This window comes from Hippopotamus amphibius, chromosome 2 (genome assembly GCF_030028045.1).
Source record: "Hippopotamus amphibius kiboko isolate mHipAmp2 chromosome 2, mHipAmp2.hap2, whole genome shotgun sequence".
NCBI lineage: Eukaryota > Metazoa > Chordata > Mammalia > Artiodactyla > Hippopotamidae > Hippopotamus > Hippopotamus amphibius.
In genome coordinates this window covers 99,711,173-99,730,619 of record NC_080187.1, presented here as the reverse complement: position 1 = coordinate 99,730,619, position 19,447 = coordinate 99,711,173, and the positions used below count along the sequence as shown (strand labels likewise).

The 19,447-nt window shown below is 42.6% G+C and overlaps 1 protein-coding gene across 4 annotated transcripts in view; it reads left to right on the top strand.

Moving 5' to 3' along the window:
* Window positions 1–19,447, top strand: part of SMARCA2 (SWI/SNF related, matrix associated, actin dependent regulator of chromatin, subfamily a, member 2) — a 181,967-nt gene that overhangs the window by 8,125 nt on the left and 154,395 nt on the right. For all 4 annotated transcript variants that reach the window (XM_057724018.1, XM_057724017.1, XM_057724016.1 and 1 more), the window contains exons 2-4: window positions 5,285–5,545; window positions 8,833–8,962; window positions 15,233–15,595. In XM_057724018.1, coding sequence (XP_057580001.1) covers window positions 5,321–5,545; window positions 8,833–8,962; window positions 15,233–15,595 — 718 coding nt within the window. In that variant the 5' untranslated portion in view covers window positions 5,285–5,320. The remainder of the gene's footprint in view (window positions 1–5,284; window positions 5,546–8,832; window positions 8,963–15,232; window positions 15,596–19,447) is intronic.

Here is a 19,447-nt window from a genome sequence, read left to right as displayed (position 1 = left end):
AACACAGCACACTTTTCATCCAACCACTTTTTAAAGCAACCTCGACTCTGAATGGTAAACGGCCAGGAGTGACAAAGAGAAAGATGTTTTCCATGCTTTTCTAGGGTTTCGGGCCAGCCATGTAGAATGTTCACTCTAAGCCCAGTGTGGTTTTTATCTGTGGCACACATCATATCGTGCACTGTTTAAAGTTGCATGCCTGAGACCAAGAAGCACAAGGGCTTTGGGAATGTTTCACCACCTATCCAGACAACCTTGGCCTCTAAAAAAGAAACTTCTGGTAGGTTTATTTCTTTTATCTTCCTTGCTGTTCTTATCGACTCTCCACTCTCCCATCAAGAACAGCAGAGCTTGTGTTCCACTGCTAGAGATGTTGCTGCTTCTTGTGGGGGAATTATCAATTCATTTACAGAGAAAACTACAGAGAAAACAAGAAACCCTTCAGGGACAGGGGAGATGGTCTGAATCAGCAAACAGACATAAAAAGAACTCTTATCTTAACTATCCCTGAGCCTTATCGTTCTCCATAACAGCCAGAAAACTTTAAAAAGACAGTTCTTCTTAGGGATGTGAACTGGGCCTAACTTTTATTTCTAATATTCTGCCTTTGACCTGTACCCCAAAGTCTTTCTGTAAATGCAGCAGAGGTAAAGGTCTGCTGCAGACCCAAGATCCCCTGACGCTTCCTTATTACATTTGGTGAAGAATTATTCAAGAGGTGTTGCCTAGTCAAGGTGGTTGTGCTTCCCCCAGACTCTTTCTGTGACTAGAAAACAAAAGTTGCTAGGAAACATGGATGTATTACCTGTTTTTACTGCCAGGCCGAGCCGAAATGCCACCTTCTCCAGGAAGCCTCCCTTAACTCCCTTTTCTCGCCTCTGTTCTCCAAGCTGTAAGTCCTCTTTCCTGCCTGTGACTGCAGTGGACACTCTAGCTGTACCTCTTCTGGTCTTGCAGGAGCTTGCGTGGTTTTTTGTTTTTCATTTTTTCCTCTCACTGCTATTTATGGATAAGTCCTGTTTCCCCATCAGACTTGCAGAGCCCTGGGGTAAGCCCTCTGGTCATTTTCGTACATCGTCCGCATCTTGTGCCCCGGGGGGAGCCAGGACAGTTGGGAATAGATGAGTGCAACAGGTCCTCTGGATCTTTGATCAAACATCACCAGCCTCTTAAGTTCCTAACGTTGTCTCCACTTCATATTCTCTTGAGGTCTTTTCTTCACTTCTCTGTCCCTTTGTACATTAACATACGATCACAGCCAAATCCTAATCCCATGGTGACATCTCTGATTGTCTCCCTCTTTGTTTCTACGTCCTGTGCATCCTCGCTCAGCCTGAGCGACAGCTCTGCACACTGGTGGACGGCCTGGCGTGCCTGATGGTGCCGTGACTCGGGATTGGGTGGGGAGTCAAGAGATAAAAAGCTCTACTCACAGATGTGACTTTGGGTGAGCTCTGTGGTCCCTTCCTGTCCTCCTCTTTTAAACAGGGACGTGACAAAATGTGTCCTCAAGTCAAGTCGCTGAAATGATCCTGAAGCACAGGGGTGTGTGTTTAAGTATTACTGCAAGTGTAGGGGTCTTTCAGCGGATTGGAGTAAGGCAGGAAGGTAGACGTTGTGTCCTGGTTGTCATGGTTGGACTGGTGACCCTTAAAATTCCATGAAGTTGAACTCCTTTTAATATGCAGATGGGTGTGCAGGGGCTTTCGGCAAAGGGAAGAGGAAGGAGATTCGGGCTGGGGGATGATGTCTGTGGTGGTTGGAGTTGTGGGAAGCTCCAACGACTTTTATTTTTAAAAGCACACACTCCCCAATTGTAAAGGCAGGGTCAGGACGAAAAAAGACTGGGTGTCCTGCTGAAAAATTCTTGGCTAAGAACACAGTGGCCTGGCCCTCGGGGAGTGCTGGTCTGAGGTCGGGGGAAGCACTGGGGAGAGGATAGTGCCAGTGTAGGGGGAGGTCTGTGTGCTTTACCTCTCCACACACCGGCATGTTTTCTTCATGATATTGACCACGTAATTGTGAAACAGGTCGTTCTTTTTGATGACAATGTAAAACTCCCCACCCTGCCGCCCCAACAGAAAATAAAAATAGATTTTGAGTGTTAACTTGTGAAGAGACCTGGCAGTCCTGCCCTGTCAAGGTTACTGGAGCCATGGCCTCTCCCCCTCCCGTCCTGCGCCTGCCCCCACCGTCACCACCCCATCTGCATCACTCCATTGGTGCTTGGAAGAAAGGGGTTCGGATTCCTAGGGAGACCAGGAGGGTGGGTGAGGGAGAAGCCGAGCTGGCCAGGGCTGGACTTTCAGCCTTAACCACAGGGACTTGGTCATGACCTGTGCCTCTGCTTGGGACTTGCACCTCTTTGTAATTTACACTCCCAGATTGCTGTAGGCTGTGGGAACGTTTAGTTATGTCTCAGAGCTGTACTATAAAGTTGCCACCGGAAAAGAAGAGGAAGGAATAGGAGGCCAGGACCGCGGCCTCACCTCTGAGAGGTGCTCCTCTTTGGTACACTTGGGTGATGGTGGGATGGATGGCACAAATCCTGGGACAGCCCGGGTCCTGCCCTGGAGGTTCACAGATGAATGCCCCCATGCGTGAGACTGGAGGACTCGGAGATGCCGCAAGTCATGGATAGGCAGATGCAGGGAGCCTTGAGATGCGCCAATTCTGAGTCCCGAGGAAGCCGAGAAACCCCGGAAGAAAATCGGTGTGCCTGCGACCCTGGGGGTTGGTGGCAGCCCTGAGATGAGCAGAGGAGAGCCCAAGGTCTCTGGGCTCCCAGTCAGAAGCCAGTGAGTCACATTCCAGTTGTGTGATAGCCCAGATCCCTTAGCTCTGAGGCATGGGGCAAATTTGCTCATTTGTTGAACTATGCTGTTTCTCTGAGCTGGCTTCTTGTGTCCATCTATGCTGTTTCATGGACACATTCATTAAGTGCATGCTTCTAGAGGTTCTCTTCTTATGAAAAAGTTTCCTATATAACATATTCTTATATTAACATTCCTCTGTATACCCATACTTTCCCCCTAAGAAGTTTTTAGTAGTTTCCTATAACAAAAACTGAGGAGCGTTTTTATGGGACTGTATACAATTAATTACAACATTCTACGAGATTCCCAGATGAAAGTCGTTATATATGTAGAAAGTTGTTAGTATCATGGGATACTAGATATTAAAATATAAAACATGAAAAGTAGGACTACCAGGCTGACGGAACCTTTGTATCTTCATTGTTCAAACTTGCCCTCACAGCCACTGAAGCCAATTTCAAGGTAAACCATAACAGGAAGTAAGCAATTTCCTTTTATTCACTAAAAAATAAAGGAGTTTATTAGTTTGCTGATATACATGAAAGAGCATTTTAACTTGTAGTACTTCTGAATTGACGTCAGCTTCCTAAATTTAAAATGCTGACTGAAGATGGGTGTGTGTGTGTGTATATGTGAGGGGGTACAATGCAAAAAAAAAAAAAAAAAGGTTACTTCCACCTGCTTTGTTAATCACTAAGAATAAATAATAACATTTGGCTTCTAGTGAATTCAAGGCTATAATTCATCATCCAAGCCTCCCTGTTGTGTTAGAAACCACTTGAACTGGGTTCTCTTAGTCCCATCTTTTATCAACAAAACAATTTGGGTGATCCCTTGCTTGTAATCATTCCACAGCAGCCTTTCCTCGCTTCCTGTGTTAGCCCTAATTCATTTATCAGATCGACCAGATTCTTGCCTCCACTTTCAAGATTTCTTTGTTTGAACATACCTCAAACACTGACTGCCCTCTTAATTCTTTATTTTTTAACGATTGACTCTATGAATAGTTTGCCCTTGCAGTTTTGTCTACAGTTCATTCAGATCCTTTCTGAGCACTTACCCAATGCTGGTGGGAGGTGCTGAGGATATAGGAGCAAAGAGAGCAAGACCTGGCCCTCATGGCCCTCACATTCTAGAGATTCCTGGTGAGGGTAGTTAGGTAAGAATGGTGATGGTAGTTAGCTAAGAATGGAAGTCATGTGGGTTGTTTTGGTGTTTTGTTTGTTTGTTTGTTTTTTAATTTTCCCTCTGACTTCTCTATGGAGAGAGCCCTGCTGTGGGGGACCAGGCCCCTAGGGTCTAACTTCATCCCTGCCACTAATCAGTGGGTAAGCAAATCCACTTAGGATTTTGTGAGTTCGGCATCAGAAGAGGTTTTGTGTGTACAGGTGTGTGCCCGCTCACGACGTGTTCTGTCACTATGACTATCCTGAGATCATTCATCTCCATCAGAATTCAGAAAACAGCTTATTTACTCGTTTGGGCTGATATCCAAGTTTCAGTCTTACCCACCCCATGAGGCAGTTCCCCAGTGGGGATGCCAAGAAGTCTTGGTGCATGGGTGATGATATATTGCTTTTCCGGAGAACTGGAATTTCCACACCTCGTCTGTGGTGGACCCTGATCCAGGAGTCACGGGTGGCTTCTTTTGTGAATCTTGGACCCCAGAGAGGCCTGGGATGCATCCCTGGCCTCAACTGTCCACATGGTCTTCAATTAATTACCTGGTGGGAGGACCACATCTTAACCTGCCCTTCTGTTCATTTCTGCTACAGTGAAGGTGGCCGGGGCAGGGAATAATGCTCAATAAGAGTGACTGCTTGTTGTGCCAGGCACAGGGCTATGGTTTTACATGTACCATTGCATTTTAGTCTCAGCGCGTAATTGTATATGTGGGTATTTGAACCCACGTTTGTCTGACTCCCATAACCCCTTCTTTTCCCATGATTGGCAATTCCCTTTCATTCTCAATTTATGAAATTGTACTTTTCTCCCAATTAACTATGTAGAATTCTCTGTGAAGTTTGAATGCTCATTGACTGATGAAAGTGGGTCTTGGTTGGGTACTTCTTTAGGAGTTTTGTATCTTACCGGCTTTGGGGGGTTAATGACTTGTAAGATGCCCAAGTAACAGAGAGCATCTGTTGACTTCAGTAATAAATTTCAAGCTTGTTTAGAATTCTGCTTATGTGTTAAATTTCAGTTTCTCCAGTGAGCCTTTTTTTTGTATCTCAGATGATTTATATCTTTCTGGGGAATCATTTAGAGTTGTTTTTTCTTTTATACAAGTGGTCTTCATAAAGACTAGGGCAGATGGATATATATCACACTCTCTCAAACATCTGGGCTAGACAGGGCAGTTCTGTTTGATGTTTGTTACAGAAATGGCACCATCAAATACTAACAACTGTTTTATTCTGAGCTTAACATCATGTTTAAAACATTCCTTTCTCTTCTTTCCAACTCAGTATCACTGTACCGACTGGCAGAGACAGGAGAAGTAGATGTCCACGCCCACAGACCCTGGCGCGATGCCCCACCCAGGGCCTTCGCCAGGGCCGGGACCCTCTCCTGGACCAATTCTTGGGCCCAGTCCAGGACCTGGACCATCCCCAGGTTCCGTCCACAGTATGATGGGGCCAAGTCCTGGGCCTCCAAGTGTCTCACACCCTATGCCGTCAATGGGATCTGCTGACTTCCCACAGGAAGGCACGCACCAGATGCATAAGGTAAGTGTCCCTTCTCTCGTCCAGTCTTGTCTTCTGACTCTTGGGTGGCTGATAATCCTTGATAACCACCTTCTCTTTTTTCTACTGTTATGAACAAGAGAATCAAGCTAGGTCTTTCTCTTACCTTGTGCATTATTAAAAACATACATCTGAAGTCTCTTTTATTGTTACAGATGTTGCACCAGTCATGAAGATCTGATCTTGGCTTTTTAAAAAGTGTTAGCTGTAATATGCATTTCTGTTTTGACGGGGTGGGGTGGGGTGGGGAGGGGCCATACCGTGTGGCATGTGGAACTTCCCTGATGGGGGGTTGAACCTGCAATCCCCCTGCATTGGAAGCATAGAGTCTTAACCAGTGCACCACCTACAATATGCAGTCCTGACAGATTCTGTGCATTGTGGGTTGCAGCTATTTTGGCTTGGTGAATAAGTATATTAGTGAATAAATCTTGCTTTTTTTTTTCCTTAACTATGTATGTTAAGTAACATATATCATCCACGAATGAACATAATGAAAATTAATTCTTCCCTGAAAAGATCCCATAGATCCCAAAGAGTAAAAGGCAAATGAGTCCTTTCCTAAAGGAATTTTTTCAAAAAAGGCTTGATTGAAATAAAATCGTTTCTAGGAAATTCCTAAAAATGCACTTCGTGCTCTGTGAGGTGGCTTTATTCTGGTTTTGGAAGAGGGCTCTGATTTTGCAGAGCTCGGCTCCAGTTGTTTGTTTCTGGATGAAGGTTATAATAATCTTCCGTTTATGAGTGTCGGGTTGTTGCTGTGGGGATGAGCGTGAGGGTCTGACTTTGGCATCACACCTTTACAGGAGATGCAAAGAATAGAGGATGGACTTATGAGAAAGCAAACAAGATCCTCTGTGACAATTTGCTTTGAAAGGTAGTGGTAGCCAAAGAAAATCTATGAGGCCATTGTATATACTGCCTGAAGGTTAGGCCCGATTAGATGTGTAGAGGTTTTACATCTTTTTCGGGTGACATCACAGGTAGACAAGGTGGTGGGGATGCCTCTTGATGTTAAGTAGGCAAGCTGGGGAAGATACTGGTTTGAAACAGAAAAGTTAGCGCAGAAAAGAGCAAGTCTTTCCTTTAATTGTGTAGGAATGGAGGTCAGTTTTAAGGTAAGGCATTGCACCTAGAAGAGAAGATTTTTTTTTTTTTTTTTTTTGCAAATTTTGTTATTTGATGATTTTCAAATCAGGAAATTAATATATGCTTATTTTGAAAAGTAAAACCACATTGACATAAATAAAAGAAGCGGTTCACCCCAGGTAAGAGCTTATTGTATATGCTTTTTACGCCTTACTTTTCTCCATCTTCAGTAAAAATACCATCTAAGCACAGGTGTGCATATTCAGGTGTGATTTAAAAAATTTTTTCTTTTACCATATTAGAATCATAACATTGCTGTCAATTACTATGAAACAACTTCTTTTTCATTTAACAATATATCATGGATAGCCCTATAATAGCCACAAGTCCTCTCCCTGTTTTTTTGATTTCTTTTAAACACATTTTTAGCTTGTCAGGTATATAAAGAAATAAAGTTGTTTGTTTTCCATATCACGTTCTTTAGGAGACATATCAAACATGTAGATGTATCAAAGTCATTAAATTGTCTTGTGTTCATGTTAATTTGGGAGGTATATTATAGACTGGATCTGTCACTTGTAAACCTTAGTCCAAGTGGGTTAAATAATTTTGGAAGGGTTTAAGGATGTTTCACCTCCAAAATGAAAGATTTGAAGGAAAATATTTGGCTCACCTCTTTTATTATTTAAGGATTTAAAAGTTAAACGTATACATGAGTGTTGGGTCCATGTTATGTTTTTGCCCTGGGTTGTTTTTATGTATAATTATATCCTCTCATCCCTTCTGTTTTATTATCTAGCATCCTTGTCACATTTTCTCTTATTCTCTACCCGCATCAGTACTCTGTTTTGTTTTGTTCTGCTCTCATTCTGCAAGTTTTGCATTTTCTCATCCTGCTTTTCCTCAGCCTGCAGCCCCTCAGATAATTCCCTGGGTGAGGACACAGTGAAGTGCCTGGAGTTCACACCTGCTGACCAGATGCCTTCACTTTCTGTGAATCTTTTTATAGGCAGCTTTATTCCTTGTCTTTCTCCTCCATCTCCCTCTGAGCTTTAGCTTTTTGCTTTTCAACATTACTGGAAATAAATAAACAAATACATCTGCTGCGTAGCTTTGATTTGCTCTCTATTATTACTATTTAACAGACTCAGAGACACTCTTTATACCAAATTCTTCCCATTTTTCTTCTGAACATCCTCTTTTATGGTAAATTTCTCCTCTTTTCAAGTACATGCTTTTGACTCTGCAGAAATTAACTTTCCTTTCTCCAAAACTGCAGACACTCATACTTTCTTGCTTGAAGTCATTTGGTTTCTATAAACTCCTGGAAATATTCCTTTCAGGCTGTTTTGAAAATTGCTATTCCAGTTTGGGGAGGAATAGACTTTTCCTTTCTCAAACACATGCTCCGTTGCCCAATTCTGGGTTGGATTAGTGTCAATTCAATGGCTATTTACTGTGTGTCTGTTGTGTACAAGGCCTCAAATCCTGTTTCCAGCCCCTGTGTTCTTTATTTTTCTCTAAACTGTGCCTTTAACCTTTTTCTGTCTTCCTCCCTCTGTGGTATAGCTTCATCTATTTCACCCTCTTTCCCTTTCAGTATTTATCCCCATTCACTGCTCTACCCTGTCTGTTCCTCTTTTCCCAACTGCCATGGAACTTTCTGGTTTCCACTTTTAAACTTTCCATGGTTCCTTCCCCTCTGATTAAAAAAAAATTACCGAAAAATAGATCATCGCAGGCATTTCAAAGAGTCTTCCTTCCTTCATTCAGACTTTGGACGAACTTCAACATACAGCAGGTTTCAGGACTTACTTAAAAGGGTATGGAAGAATAGCTTATATTTGTCTACCTTGTGAACAGGACTTCATTTTTATTTGCAGGTTTTGACGTGACCAAAAACATGTCAACTGTTTAGAGCCTTAACCTTTGACTTAACAAGTCGTTTTGCTGATCCTATCGGTGTAGTCTTTTTTATTTTATTTTTTTGTCCCTACCTATGAAATCTGTGTAATATATAGTAATATATGTAATACAAATGTAAAAGTATGTGACTGTTATATGGGTCATAGATGATTGGGCCACAGTTTTGAAGACTTTGTAGGAAGGGGTCTTAAAACACCAGACAGAAATATTGTGCCTTAAAGAGGCCTCTAACTGATGTCCTGTAAATGTTTCAGCCCATTGACGGTATGCACGACAAGGGGGTTGTGGAAGATATCCACTGTGGATCCATGAAGGGCACCGCTATGCGACCACCTCACCCAGGAATGGGCCCTCCCCAGAGTCCGATGGATCAACACAGCCAAGGTTTGTGTCTGCTACGTCTTTTTTGATGATTTTGGCTCCATACCACAGTCTCTCATCTTTCCTGTTGGTTATTTTAATTATGATCTCCAAAACACGTGTCTAAGGAGAATGGAATCCAGCAGGTTTCTTTTCCCTGTAGAAATCTCCCCTCACCCCACCACCAGCACAACTTTATGGTTGATATGGGCAATTTTCTTTGCAAAATCCTCATAGTGTTACTGGCCACCACGTGTCCAAGCACTCTGCAAAGTGCTCTGCGTACTTTATGCATAATCATCACCCTGGCCTTGTAAGATAAATTATGTTCCCCCACTTTTATAGATGGAGAAGCTGAAGCTCAGAGAATTTACTTTGTTTTCTTAAGTTTGCACATCCAGTAAGTGACAGGGCCAGAAGGAGAATCCCGGTTTGCCTCCCAGTGACAGCACAGACGTGAGGGTAAGAGGAGCCACCCAAGTCCCTTGAATTGCACACTCCTACTTTGTAAGGTGGCTTTTTTTTTTGGGCAGGGGAATAACCTGTCATTGCTGGTGGGTGGCTGACTTAGTCTCTTAGGGCTGCTGTCACAAATTACCGCAAGCTGGGTGGCTTAAAACGATAGAATTGTATTCTCTCAAAATCCCGGAGACCAGAAGTCTCAAATCAAGGTGTTAGCAGGGCTGTGGTCTCTATGAGGTCTTTAGGGAAAAAGCCTTCTTTGCCTCTTCCTTGCTTTTGATGCTTGCCAGCAATATTTGACATTCCTTGGCTTGTAGATCTGTCATTCCAATCTCTATCTTGGTCTCCACATGACATTTTGCCTGTGTGTCTGTGTGTGTTTCTAGATTTCCCTGTTCCTATAAGGATACCAGTCACTGGACTAGAGTCTACCCTAAACCAGTATGACCTCATCTTAACTTGATTACATCTGCAAAGATCCTATTTCCAAATAAAGTCACATTCACAGGTACTCGGGGTTAGGGCTTCAACATATCTTTGTAGAGGACACAATTTAACCCACAATAATGGCCAAACCAACATAGGGTAGATTTCTCTTCTCCTGGGTGTCTCCCCTCCCCTGGCATTGTTGTAGGCATAATAAAGATACCTCAAAGTCTTTTGGCTGCAATGTAACTTATTTTCAGAATCATTTTATGGACATTTCAACATGCCAGGGGCATGATCAATCCAGCACTAATTAACCCCAATGTGTTGATATTCTAATTCAAAGTTTATGCTTTATGTGCTGTTTTATGTACTTTTTTGTAGTTTATGTGAGTTTTTTCCTCCATCAATGATCAGACGTCCATCCACCTGAGGGAAGATTTTTGACTGTGAGGGTTTAAAGAGATGTATTCACTTTTAATATAAATATACATATGTATATTTATATTAAAGAAATGGAGGCATGGGCAGGCATATTCACTAATACTCAAGCAGGTTTTTGAAGATCCTAGACTCTGATCTGAATATTGATGGCAGACAGGCATAAGTGTTGCAAATGACTTGTAAAATCTTGACCATGTTAGAAATGCAGGCTGAATCATTGGGACTTTTTGCAGTACTGGAAGAAAAAAATTTGACCCATTCAGTGTTAAGAATGAATTAAGACGACACTTCCAGGTTTATCATTTAAATTCTAAAGAGCCAGGTGTGTTCACAGAGCTAATGTAGATCTCATTTTTAATACCTGGGAGGTGTAGATCAGTTATATTCTGTGATTTTCAAAGCCAGATGCTGGCTCTGTCTGCTCCTGGCTTTGCAGTACCTCTCGTAGTGGGGTCCTAGGAAGACTCCAAAAGAAAACACTTGAAATGCACGTATTACAAGTGAGCATTTTTAGTTTTATGTATCTTAAAATTTCTTTCATTGCTTAGTTTCTTTCTTCAACTTCTGTTTTTTTTTAATAAATTTATTTATTTATTTACTTATTGGCTGCGTTGGGTCTTCGTTGCTGCACGGTGGGCTATCTCTAGTTGCACCTAGTGGGGGCTACTCTTCATTGCGGTGTGTGGGCTTCTCTTTGCGGTGGCTTCTCTTGTTGCGGAGCACAGGCTCCAGGTGCTTGGACTTCAGTAGCTGTGGCACGTGGGCTCAGTAGTTGTGGCTTGCCAGCTCTAGAGCACAGGCTCAGTAGTTATGGCACACAGGCTTAGTTGCTCCGCGGCATGTAGGATCCTCCTGGCCCAGGGCTCGAACCCATGTCCTCTGCATTGGCAGGCAGTTTCTTAACTACTGCGCCACCAGAGAACTCCCTTCAACTTCTAGAATGATGATTTTTCTTGGAATCTCCAACACTTGGCACACTGTCTAGCACATAACTGGATAGTTAGTAAATTTTATTCAATTAGGTAGAGAAGTGAACTTATGTATTCAAAAGTCAACACTTTTAAATAGATCTTAATTTTTATTTAATTTCAGTGAGTTGTAGTTACTTTGAAATGCAGAAGTCTGCATTAAATTAAATGGAATCAGAATTAGCACATAATATTTTTCTCCAAAATAGTAAAGTGCCTTGTAAGCTGGGGAATTAGTTATTTAAAATATGTCTTTGAATATAGTAATATTGGTATAATGCAGTCTTATTCTATATAATGATCTAAAAAGAATTTAGAGTCCATAATAGCATATGTCTTTAAAAACCCCATTGTAGGAAGCCGTTTATAAACACACAGATACAGAGAGGTGTGGTATTGATCGGAAAACTGCCAGCTTTAACTACCTAGCAACCTATTAGGTTATTTTAAGCTATTGGTTGAGAAGCAAAACCACTTCTTTCAATAAATACTGAATTGTGTACCTTATGGTCCCAATGATAACATTGTTTATTTTTAGTCTATTGGATAGAAAAAGCCTTCAAAGGCAAGTATATAATATTTAATGTTTGTATGTGTGTGAAGAGAAAATTCATATAAAATTGGCACTTAAAAATTCAAGTTTATTCAAAGGAGAGAGGTGATTGCCTCTTTTTGAGGCAAGGTGAAACTGGGGAGATAATGGCCCTTGAAGATGAGGGCAGGAAAACTGCCACTTTTTGACTACTTTTAAATGAGCAAATCAAACCAGATTTCAAAAAGAGCAGATTCTGCATCAACACTGTCATCCTACAGACAAAGGTATATTAACTCTCAGACAATTTCCTCACTGTTTTCTCAACTAAAGATAATTATGAAAACACGTTATGTTGTTTTATCATTTAGATTCTGATTTTCCTGAAGTTTTATGGAATGCTAGTCATGTCAAAAAAAAAAAAAGAAAAAAAGAAATCTCTCTTTAGCTGAAACACAGTCACATTTTTAATGTCACACTGTGATAGAATGATGCTATTAACATCCCCTATAAATTCTAGGAAACAATTTTTCCCACCCCTGGTTTCATCTTACCATATTCAAGGGAAAATTTTGTTGTATTGATTAATTCTGGAAAATGATTTTTATTCCACTCTTAGTTTCTTTCTTAGCACATCTGAGGTAAAATGAATTATTGTGCTTCATGTTACTGTCTCATCTTTGTAACTTTGCCTTGCCAGGAGTTTGTGGTTGAAAAGAGGGCTTTGATGAACAGCATTACACAGTTGTGTTTGGATTGGATTGCAATGTTTTGGTCTGTTGTATTAGTCATCCTGTGATTTATCTTGGGTAAGCTATAATTGATGAGGACAGACCAGAAGGAAGGAGACGTGACCCATTTTAATACGTGGTTGTATCCCTTCTACCATGAAAACGTAGCCATGGTAGGAAGTTTTTCCTCCAGTAGTAGATGCGAGGTTGGCCAGAAAGGTATTAGGAAGGTGCTTCCCTAATGAACAAACTACCATTTTGCTCCTCCAAATAGCAGGTGGGTGAATTTTAACCTCAATAAGAAGGAAGAATGTTGATGATGAAGTTAGGTGTATGTTATCAATATTCTCTAAGTGTTCATTGTTATTTATAACATCTTGGGATTTAAGTTTCTGCTCGTCTTACAGGCTGATTTCAGGGGCATTTTCTTGGCTAACTTCCGTGACCAACTGGAATCCTAATGGCTGCGTGATTTTTGTGCTCCCTTATAGAGTAGGGATTTGGGGAATGAGGAGTTAGCAGTTTTTCCATTTCTCTTCAGGGCAGGATTACTCTGAATGGAGTTCTACATCTCACCAATTGATAGAACAAAACCTACTCTTGTCTTAGGGGATCAAGCTAAATTTGTTTCCCTCTCCACATGGCAGTTTGAGATAAAAGTAACTGTATCCTTTATTTTCTCTAGCCTTGCGAATGATGGTGATGAGTCCTCAGTCAGTGTGGGTCAGATATTCTTGGGCCTCAGTGATTCCACATAGGTGCACAGAGCCGTTTCAGCTCAAACTTGACAAGGGTTCAAAGACACAGCAGATGCCTAATAAACACCTATGTGATGACCTTTGAAATAATTGTGATGCAGGTGCATTTATTAAAGGCAAAGACCTTGTGTCTGAGGACACCTTTGAGATAATGAATTAGCACTCAGTTTGGAGACAACCTTTTGGATTACAGTAAGCCCCTCTGTCCTCTCCTTCCTCTTGGCTCTCCCTTCAACTCAGTCGTATGTTTTTCTAGGAATTCTTTGGCCAGGCTATACAGTTCATCTCTTGAAATAAGTTCCCTGAAATTTTCATGCACTTTGACTTTTCTCTCCCAAGTAAAGGATTCTTAAATTTCCCATTTAGATCTCTTATAACCCAAACAGATTACTCTCATTTTCATATTATATTGTAAATTGTTCTAGAAGATTTTGGAAACTTTCAAGCTTTTAACTTATTTTTATAAAACCAAATTAATATTAGACCATTTAAAGAGCACAGACCTTGGAATCAGATGAACCTTGGTTTGGATCTTGGAGCTACCAAGATCTAATTGTGTGACAAGGAGTAACGCTTACCCTCTGAGCCTCCGTTTCCTCATTTTAAAAAATGAGGGGACTTCCCTGGTGGCGCAGTGGTTAAGAATCCACCTGCCAGTGCAATGCGCCACAACTACTGAGCCTGTGCTCTAGAGCCTGTGAGCCACAACTGTTGAGCCCATGTGCCACAATTAGTGAAGCCCACTCGCCTAGAGCCTGTGCTCCATAAGAGAAGCAACCACAATGAGAAACCCATGCACGCAATGAAGAGTAGCCCCTGCTCACCACAACTAGAAAAAGCCCGCCTGCAACAACAAAGACCCAACACAGCCAATAAATAAATAAATAAATAAATTAAAATGAGGCGACAATACATATCTTCTGGGAATGTTGTAAGGATTGTAGAAAAAATGTCCACTCCACTCACATCCCTCTAATTCTTCTTACCATTTCTGTGCTTCCACCAGCCTCATATCTACTGGCCAGACTACCATCCGGCTTTTGGTTTACTGGGGTCTACCTTAGTCCCACATGGCAAAGTCCCTGGGGACTAATGATCCCCAGAGTCATAACCAGTGACCACTGATGGAGTATAAATACCCCAGCTCCTTCCTGGGATAATTCGGAGGCTAGTTCTGTACCTTTTATCCCAGAGCTTGTGCATGAGATTAATCTTCAGGTACCCACTGCAGCAGCCGGCTTAATCATGCACCCATTATCGGCTGCCATCCCTTCCTTATATCACCTTTCCACACCCCGCCAGCATCCCTGCCCCTTCCAGATAAATCAGCTGCGCTCAATCCTTCCATCAGTCTCCGTTTCCAGGGAGAACTCAGCTAAAATAGTAGGTACAGCACCTTGCTTAGCGCCTGCAACAGTGGAGGCCCTCAGTAATGGCAAATTAGTCATAAAGTACATAATAATAAACCAAATAATATCCCCGTAAGAGACTCCTTGTTCCCCATTGCGATAGAGCAGACACCGTCAGGTTCTGTCCCCTAGGTTGGAGCTACTTTTAATACTCTTCCCTGGTGCCCTTCCTTTAGGTGTACAACAGCCACTGCCAGTTTACCTTCTAGGACACACATGGCTATCGAGCATTTGAAGTGTGGCTCGTCCCCATGGAGACCTGCCGTTAACTTAGTATGAAAAAAAGAATGTAAAGTCTCTCTCTAATAATTTTTATATTTTGAAATGATAATATTTGGGGTATGTTATTCAAATTATACATTAACATCACTTTGTTTCTTTAAGTTATATATATATGATATACATAAATTTTAAACTACATATCACCCCATCATTTTTGTTACATATGCTTTAAATTTCTATCCGTCAGCGCTCTTCTGGAAAATTATCAAAATACTCAGGAACGCTTCTCTTTCGGGGTCCTCGGGGGCAGCCTGTGATCTCTCCTTTTGTGTCTCATTCTAGGCTACATGTCGCCACACCCATCTCCGCTGGGAGCCCCCGAGCATGTCTCCAGCCCCATATCGGGAAGCGGCCCAACCCCACCACAGATGCCCCCGGGCGACCCGCAGGCGATGAACCAGCCCAACAGGGGTCCCTCGCCTTTCAGTCCCGTCCAGCTGCATCAGCTTCGAGCTCAGATTTTAGCTTACAAAATGCTGGCCCGGGGCCAGCCCCTCCCCGAAACACTGCAGCTTGCGGTCCAGGGGAAAAGGACGTTGCCTGGCATGCAGCAACAGCAGCCGCCGCCACCGCAGCCCCAGCCCCAGCCCCAGCCGCAGCCGCCGCAGCAGCAGCAGGCCCTCGTTAACTACAGCAGACCATCTGGTAAGTTAACGCGCAACCAAATGAATAATGCGATGGTCCAACTCGGATGAGAAGGAGTGCTAACTGCACAGAAGCGCCGGGCTGCTGTCAGCCCAGGGCTGACGTAGCCTTCTGTGGTACCCCGCCGGCTCCCTTGTCCTTTGCTTCACCTAGGTGGCCAAGAGTCTTGGTCTCCTCTGCCACACGTCCTCGAGCAGTGCTTAGTAACCTTTGGAGAGAGACTCTGGTGCATGGTGCAGCTCTAAGCAGAGAGTGCAGTCCCCCGTGATTTTGCATTCTCTTTCCAGGGGTTCAAGAGTTGTCAGAAGCCCATCCACGCACCCCAGGTTAGGAACCCCTACACCTGCTGTGTTCCATTGTCAGCACGCACGTCTCGAACCTGCTCTTCTTGAGCTATTTCGTGTCTCTTGATTGATTGATTTCCATCCCTTTTTGTTGTGAAAACCTTTGGGGAGGCTTCCAACATATCTGCGGTAAAGGAATCATCAAGGAGAACAGCGGAAACAAAGGGAAGTAGGAATCAAGGTCAGAGAGGTCAGCAGTGTGGCTGCTGGGTCTGAGCTCCCAAGGTGACTCGACTTCCTGGCGGTCAGGAAAGGAGAGAGGTCAGGTGCCTGATTCTCACCACTCGGAAGGAAGTTGCTAACCAGTTTGTTAGACGACATGGAGTCTTTTCTTGCATGAGAGTATAAAGTAGCTTTCCCAGGTGGGATTATTTTTTTAATTGTTATTATTATTGTAAGGGGCACTGCATGATAGAGGCATCGGTAACATTTGTTCATGAGACATACAGTAACAGAATCCATGTGGCCTGTTTCCCATATACCCTGGCATCAGATCTGAAGCTATGACATTATGTCATGAGTCGAGATGAGATAGTCTTTTGTATGGCCTTTTGGTGGTCTGGCTTGATCCTACTGATAGAATTCAGAGCTCCAAGGGCTCTAGGCTGATCTTCTGTGAACACTGTTTTCTCTGGGAAGGTTTTTGTTAGCAGCTGGATAAGCACAGAGTTTATGGTTCTATTCTACTAAAGCTTTGAATTCCAGAGTGTTTGAATCTTAGGGAATTTGAATTTCAAGGTGCTTGCTTGTCAGTGACACCTTTCCCTGTTGATGGTTCCCTGTCGTCTGGGCGGGCCCTGACATCTGTTCATTGCAGCTGGTTTGGGATATTGGTCTTCTTCTTAGGCTTTGGGAATTAGACATTGGGAAGAGTTCAGATTATTATTATTTTTTAAATATTCTACCTTCTGAGTTTATACATGTGTCTTTTCTGGTAGAGGAAATTCTTAGGAGTTGCCTACTGGAAGGATAAACTCATCTCGTTAATTGCAGATGAAGCCTTAAGAATGGTTTTTTAAAGAGCAAGAAAGTATCATGTCATCTCTAGATTTCTGTGCCTTAAGCACAGTGCTCTGGTAGGTGGAGGATCCTATGGGACCAAACACTGGGGACCGAAAAGGTTGTACGGGGAAACCATGCATAAGATGGTAGTTTGAACACTCTGTGTTTAGAGGCTTTAAAACTGCAAAAGTTCTAGCTCTCAGGAATGCAGCCAGAGAGAATCAACAGTGTATGCATGTCTGTGTTTGTGTGTAGCTTATACTTACTGAGTTCCTGCTAGCTTTCCTTGTGCTCCACGCTCAGTGATAAGTACCTCGCACGTGTGGCACACCTGGAGTATGGTGAGTCAGGATGCAATGCCAGCAGCCTGCCAGGAGAGCCCGCATCCTCACCCCCTGCCCCATCCTGGCTCCATTAGGACCAAAAGGCTCATGACAAGGGAAAGGCTCTGTCCCAAGGTCTGTGTACCCAGTGCAGGCAATTCACTCCTGTGCACAGGAAGGAAAAGGAGCTCAGCTCCTTACTGAGAGCCTTTTTATTTACACTCTAGACACAATGTCAACAACGTTTGTGACCTTGATGTCCTGCATCTCAGTATATGAGGAGCATTAACTAAAGGAGTTCCCAGTAGAGGCTGAATGGTCGCAGTCAGAGAGTTGGTGGTTTAAGGAGGAGGGAGTGAAATCTGTACCTCCCAAAAGGAAATCTTGAGGGACCTGTCACCCAGGCGCACTTCCCTGTGCATCACAGCTTGTCCTGGGGTATCCCCTTGTCACGGACCTCGGTGAGGCTTGTTATTTTTAAAATGACCTACGTGCAACAGGAAAAGACTCCAAGGTATTGTTCAAGAAAGCAGGAAGCTAAATGATTCGTTCGAGAAACCCTTTCACACAAAGTCACAATAATGAGGCCAGATTTTGTAGTAAAACTTAAAGTATGGAGTTTCAGTTATCTGGACACTTGTACGTAACAAATACTTCACATCTTAACCAACACGATCCTGGGTCCATTTTCTGGATCATTTCCAGAAGAGAGGGCTTCATTCTTTTTACCCAGTGCCTACATCTTCCCTCACCAGGCTCCTGTCCTTAGGGGGAACTCATTTTATTACTCACTGCTCTTGTCTTTTGTATTTCCAGCAGTCAGGCTTTATTAGAAATGAAAATAGTTGGGCAGATAGTACCAGAGTGGGCAAAGAGGCTGTGGATAGAGGAAAGGCGATGCTTTCTTCAGATAGAACAGACCCATTCCTGCCACTGGGAGGGAGGTTGCGTTGCTGAACTTGTCCCCAAATTTCAGATTTCACAGGGAGATGATGACCTTACTTAACAAAGACTTTTTTTTTTTTTTTTTTTGCATTGGCATTTCACACAAGTTCAAGTAAGGCAAAAAAAAGTTTAAGTTAATATTACTTTTATTAATTGTTTATCCCCCTCCTGTTTTAAAATAAAACAGTATAGAGACTTCCCTAGTGGCACAGTGGTTAAGAATCCACCTGCCAATGCAGGGGACGTGGGTTGGAGCCCTGGTCCAGGAAGATCCCACATGCTTCGGGGCAACTAAGCCTGTGTGCCACAACTACTGAGCCCACGTGCTGCAACTACTGAAGACTGCAAGCCTAGAGCCTGTGCTCCACAATAAAAGAAGCCACTGCAATGAGAAGCCCGTGCACCACAATGAAGAGTAGCCTCTGCTCACCGCACCTAGAGAAAGCCCATGTGCAGCAAAGAAGACACAACACAGTCAATAAATAAATAAATATTTAAAAATTTTTAAAAATTAAAAAATTAAAAAAGATAAAACAATATAATTGCTTATAAATACCTCTGCTAATATTTCAGGGAAGAAATCAATTTCAGTACATCTGCTTCTCTGGTGGTAGCTGCGATTCCCTTTTTCTTTTGTCCCATTTGCTAGTGTCGTTCATGTGTGAAGAGAATCTTTTTGGCTGGGGTAATCTGCCTGAAATCTGCTCCAAAGTTATAATTCACCAAAAGTGACACCACACAGAGCCACCACCAGAGAATTACAGTTTGACTAGAGGAAGTGTGCACTGAACAAATAAATAACTCTGGCCCTTGTCTGCTCTAGGCACCACTCAAATCGAACCCATCATTTTTCTTTTAATTTTGATTCATTTTTCTTTTTAGAGACTAAAGCAAAATTCAGAATAGGAACTGAAAAAGTTTGGGTTTTTTTTTTGCGGTGGGTAGGGAAGCTTTCATGGTAGCAAGTAAGAGTTTTATTCCTAATTTTTTTCAGTGCTTGTCCCTCTTCTTCTTCCCCCTCGCCTTTTTTTAGTTATCTAAAATTTCTTAGTGTGCTTAATTTAAGCATCATTCTTACATTTATCTTTTTCAACCTCTGGAAACCACTGAAGTCCTTATCTAATGCACGAACTGTTATTTGCATAAACATCCTTCTGTGTAGAAGGTGAAGTGGGAACTCTGCAAAAATTCTGTACATGTGAGACTTAGGTAATTTAGTAAGTTTGTCTACCTGTTTC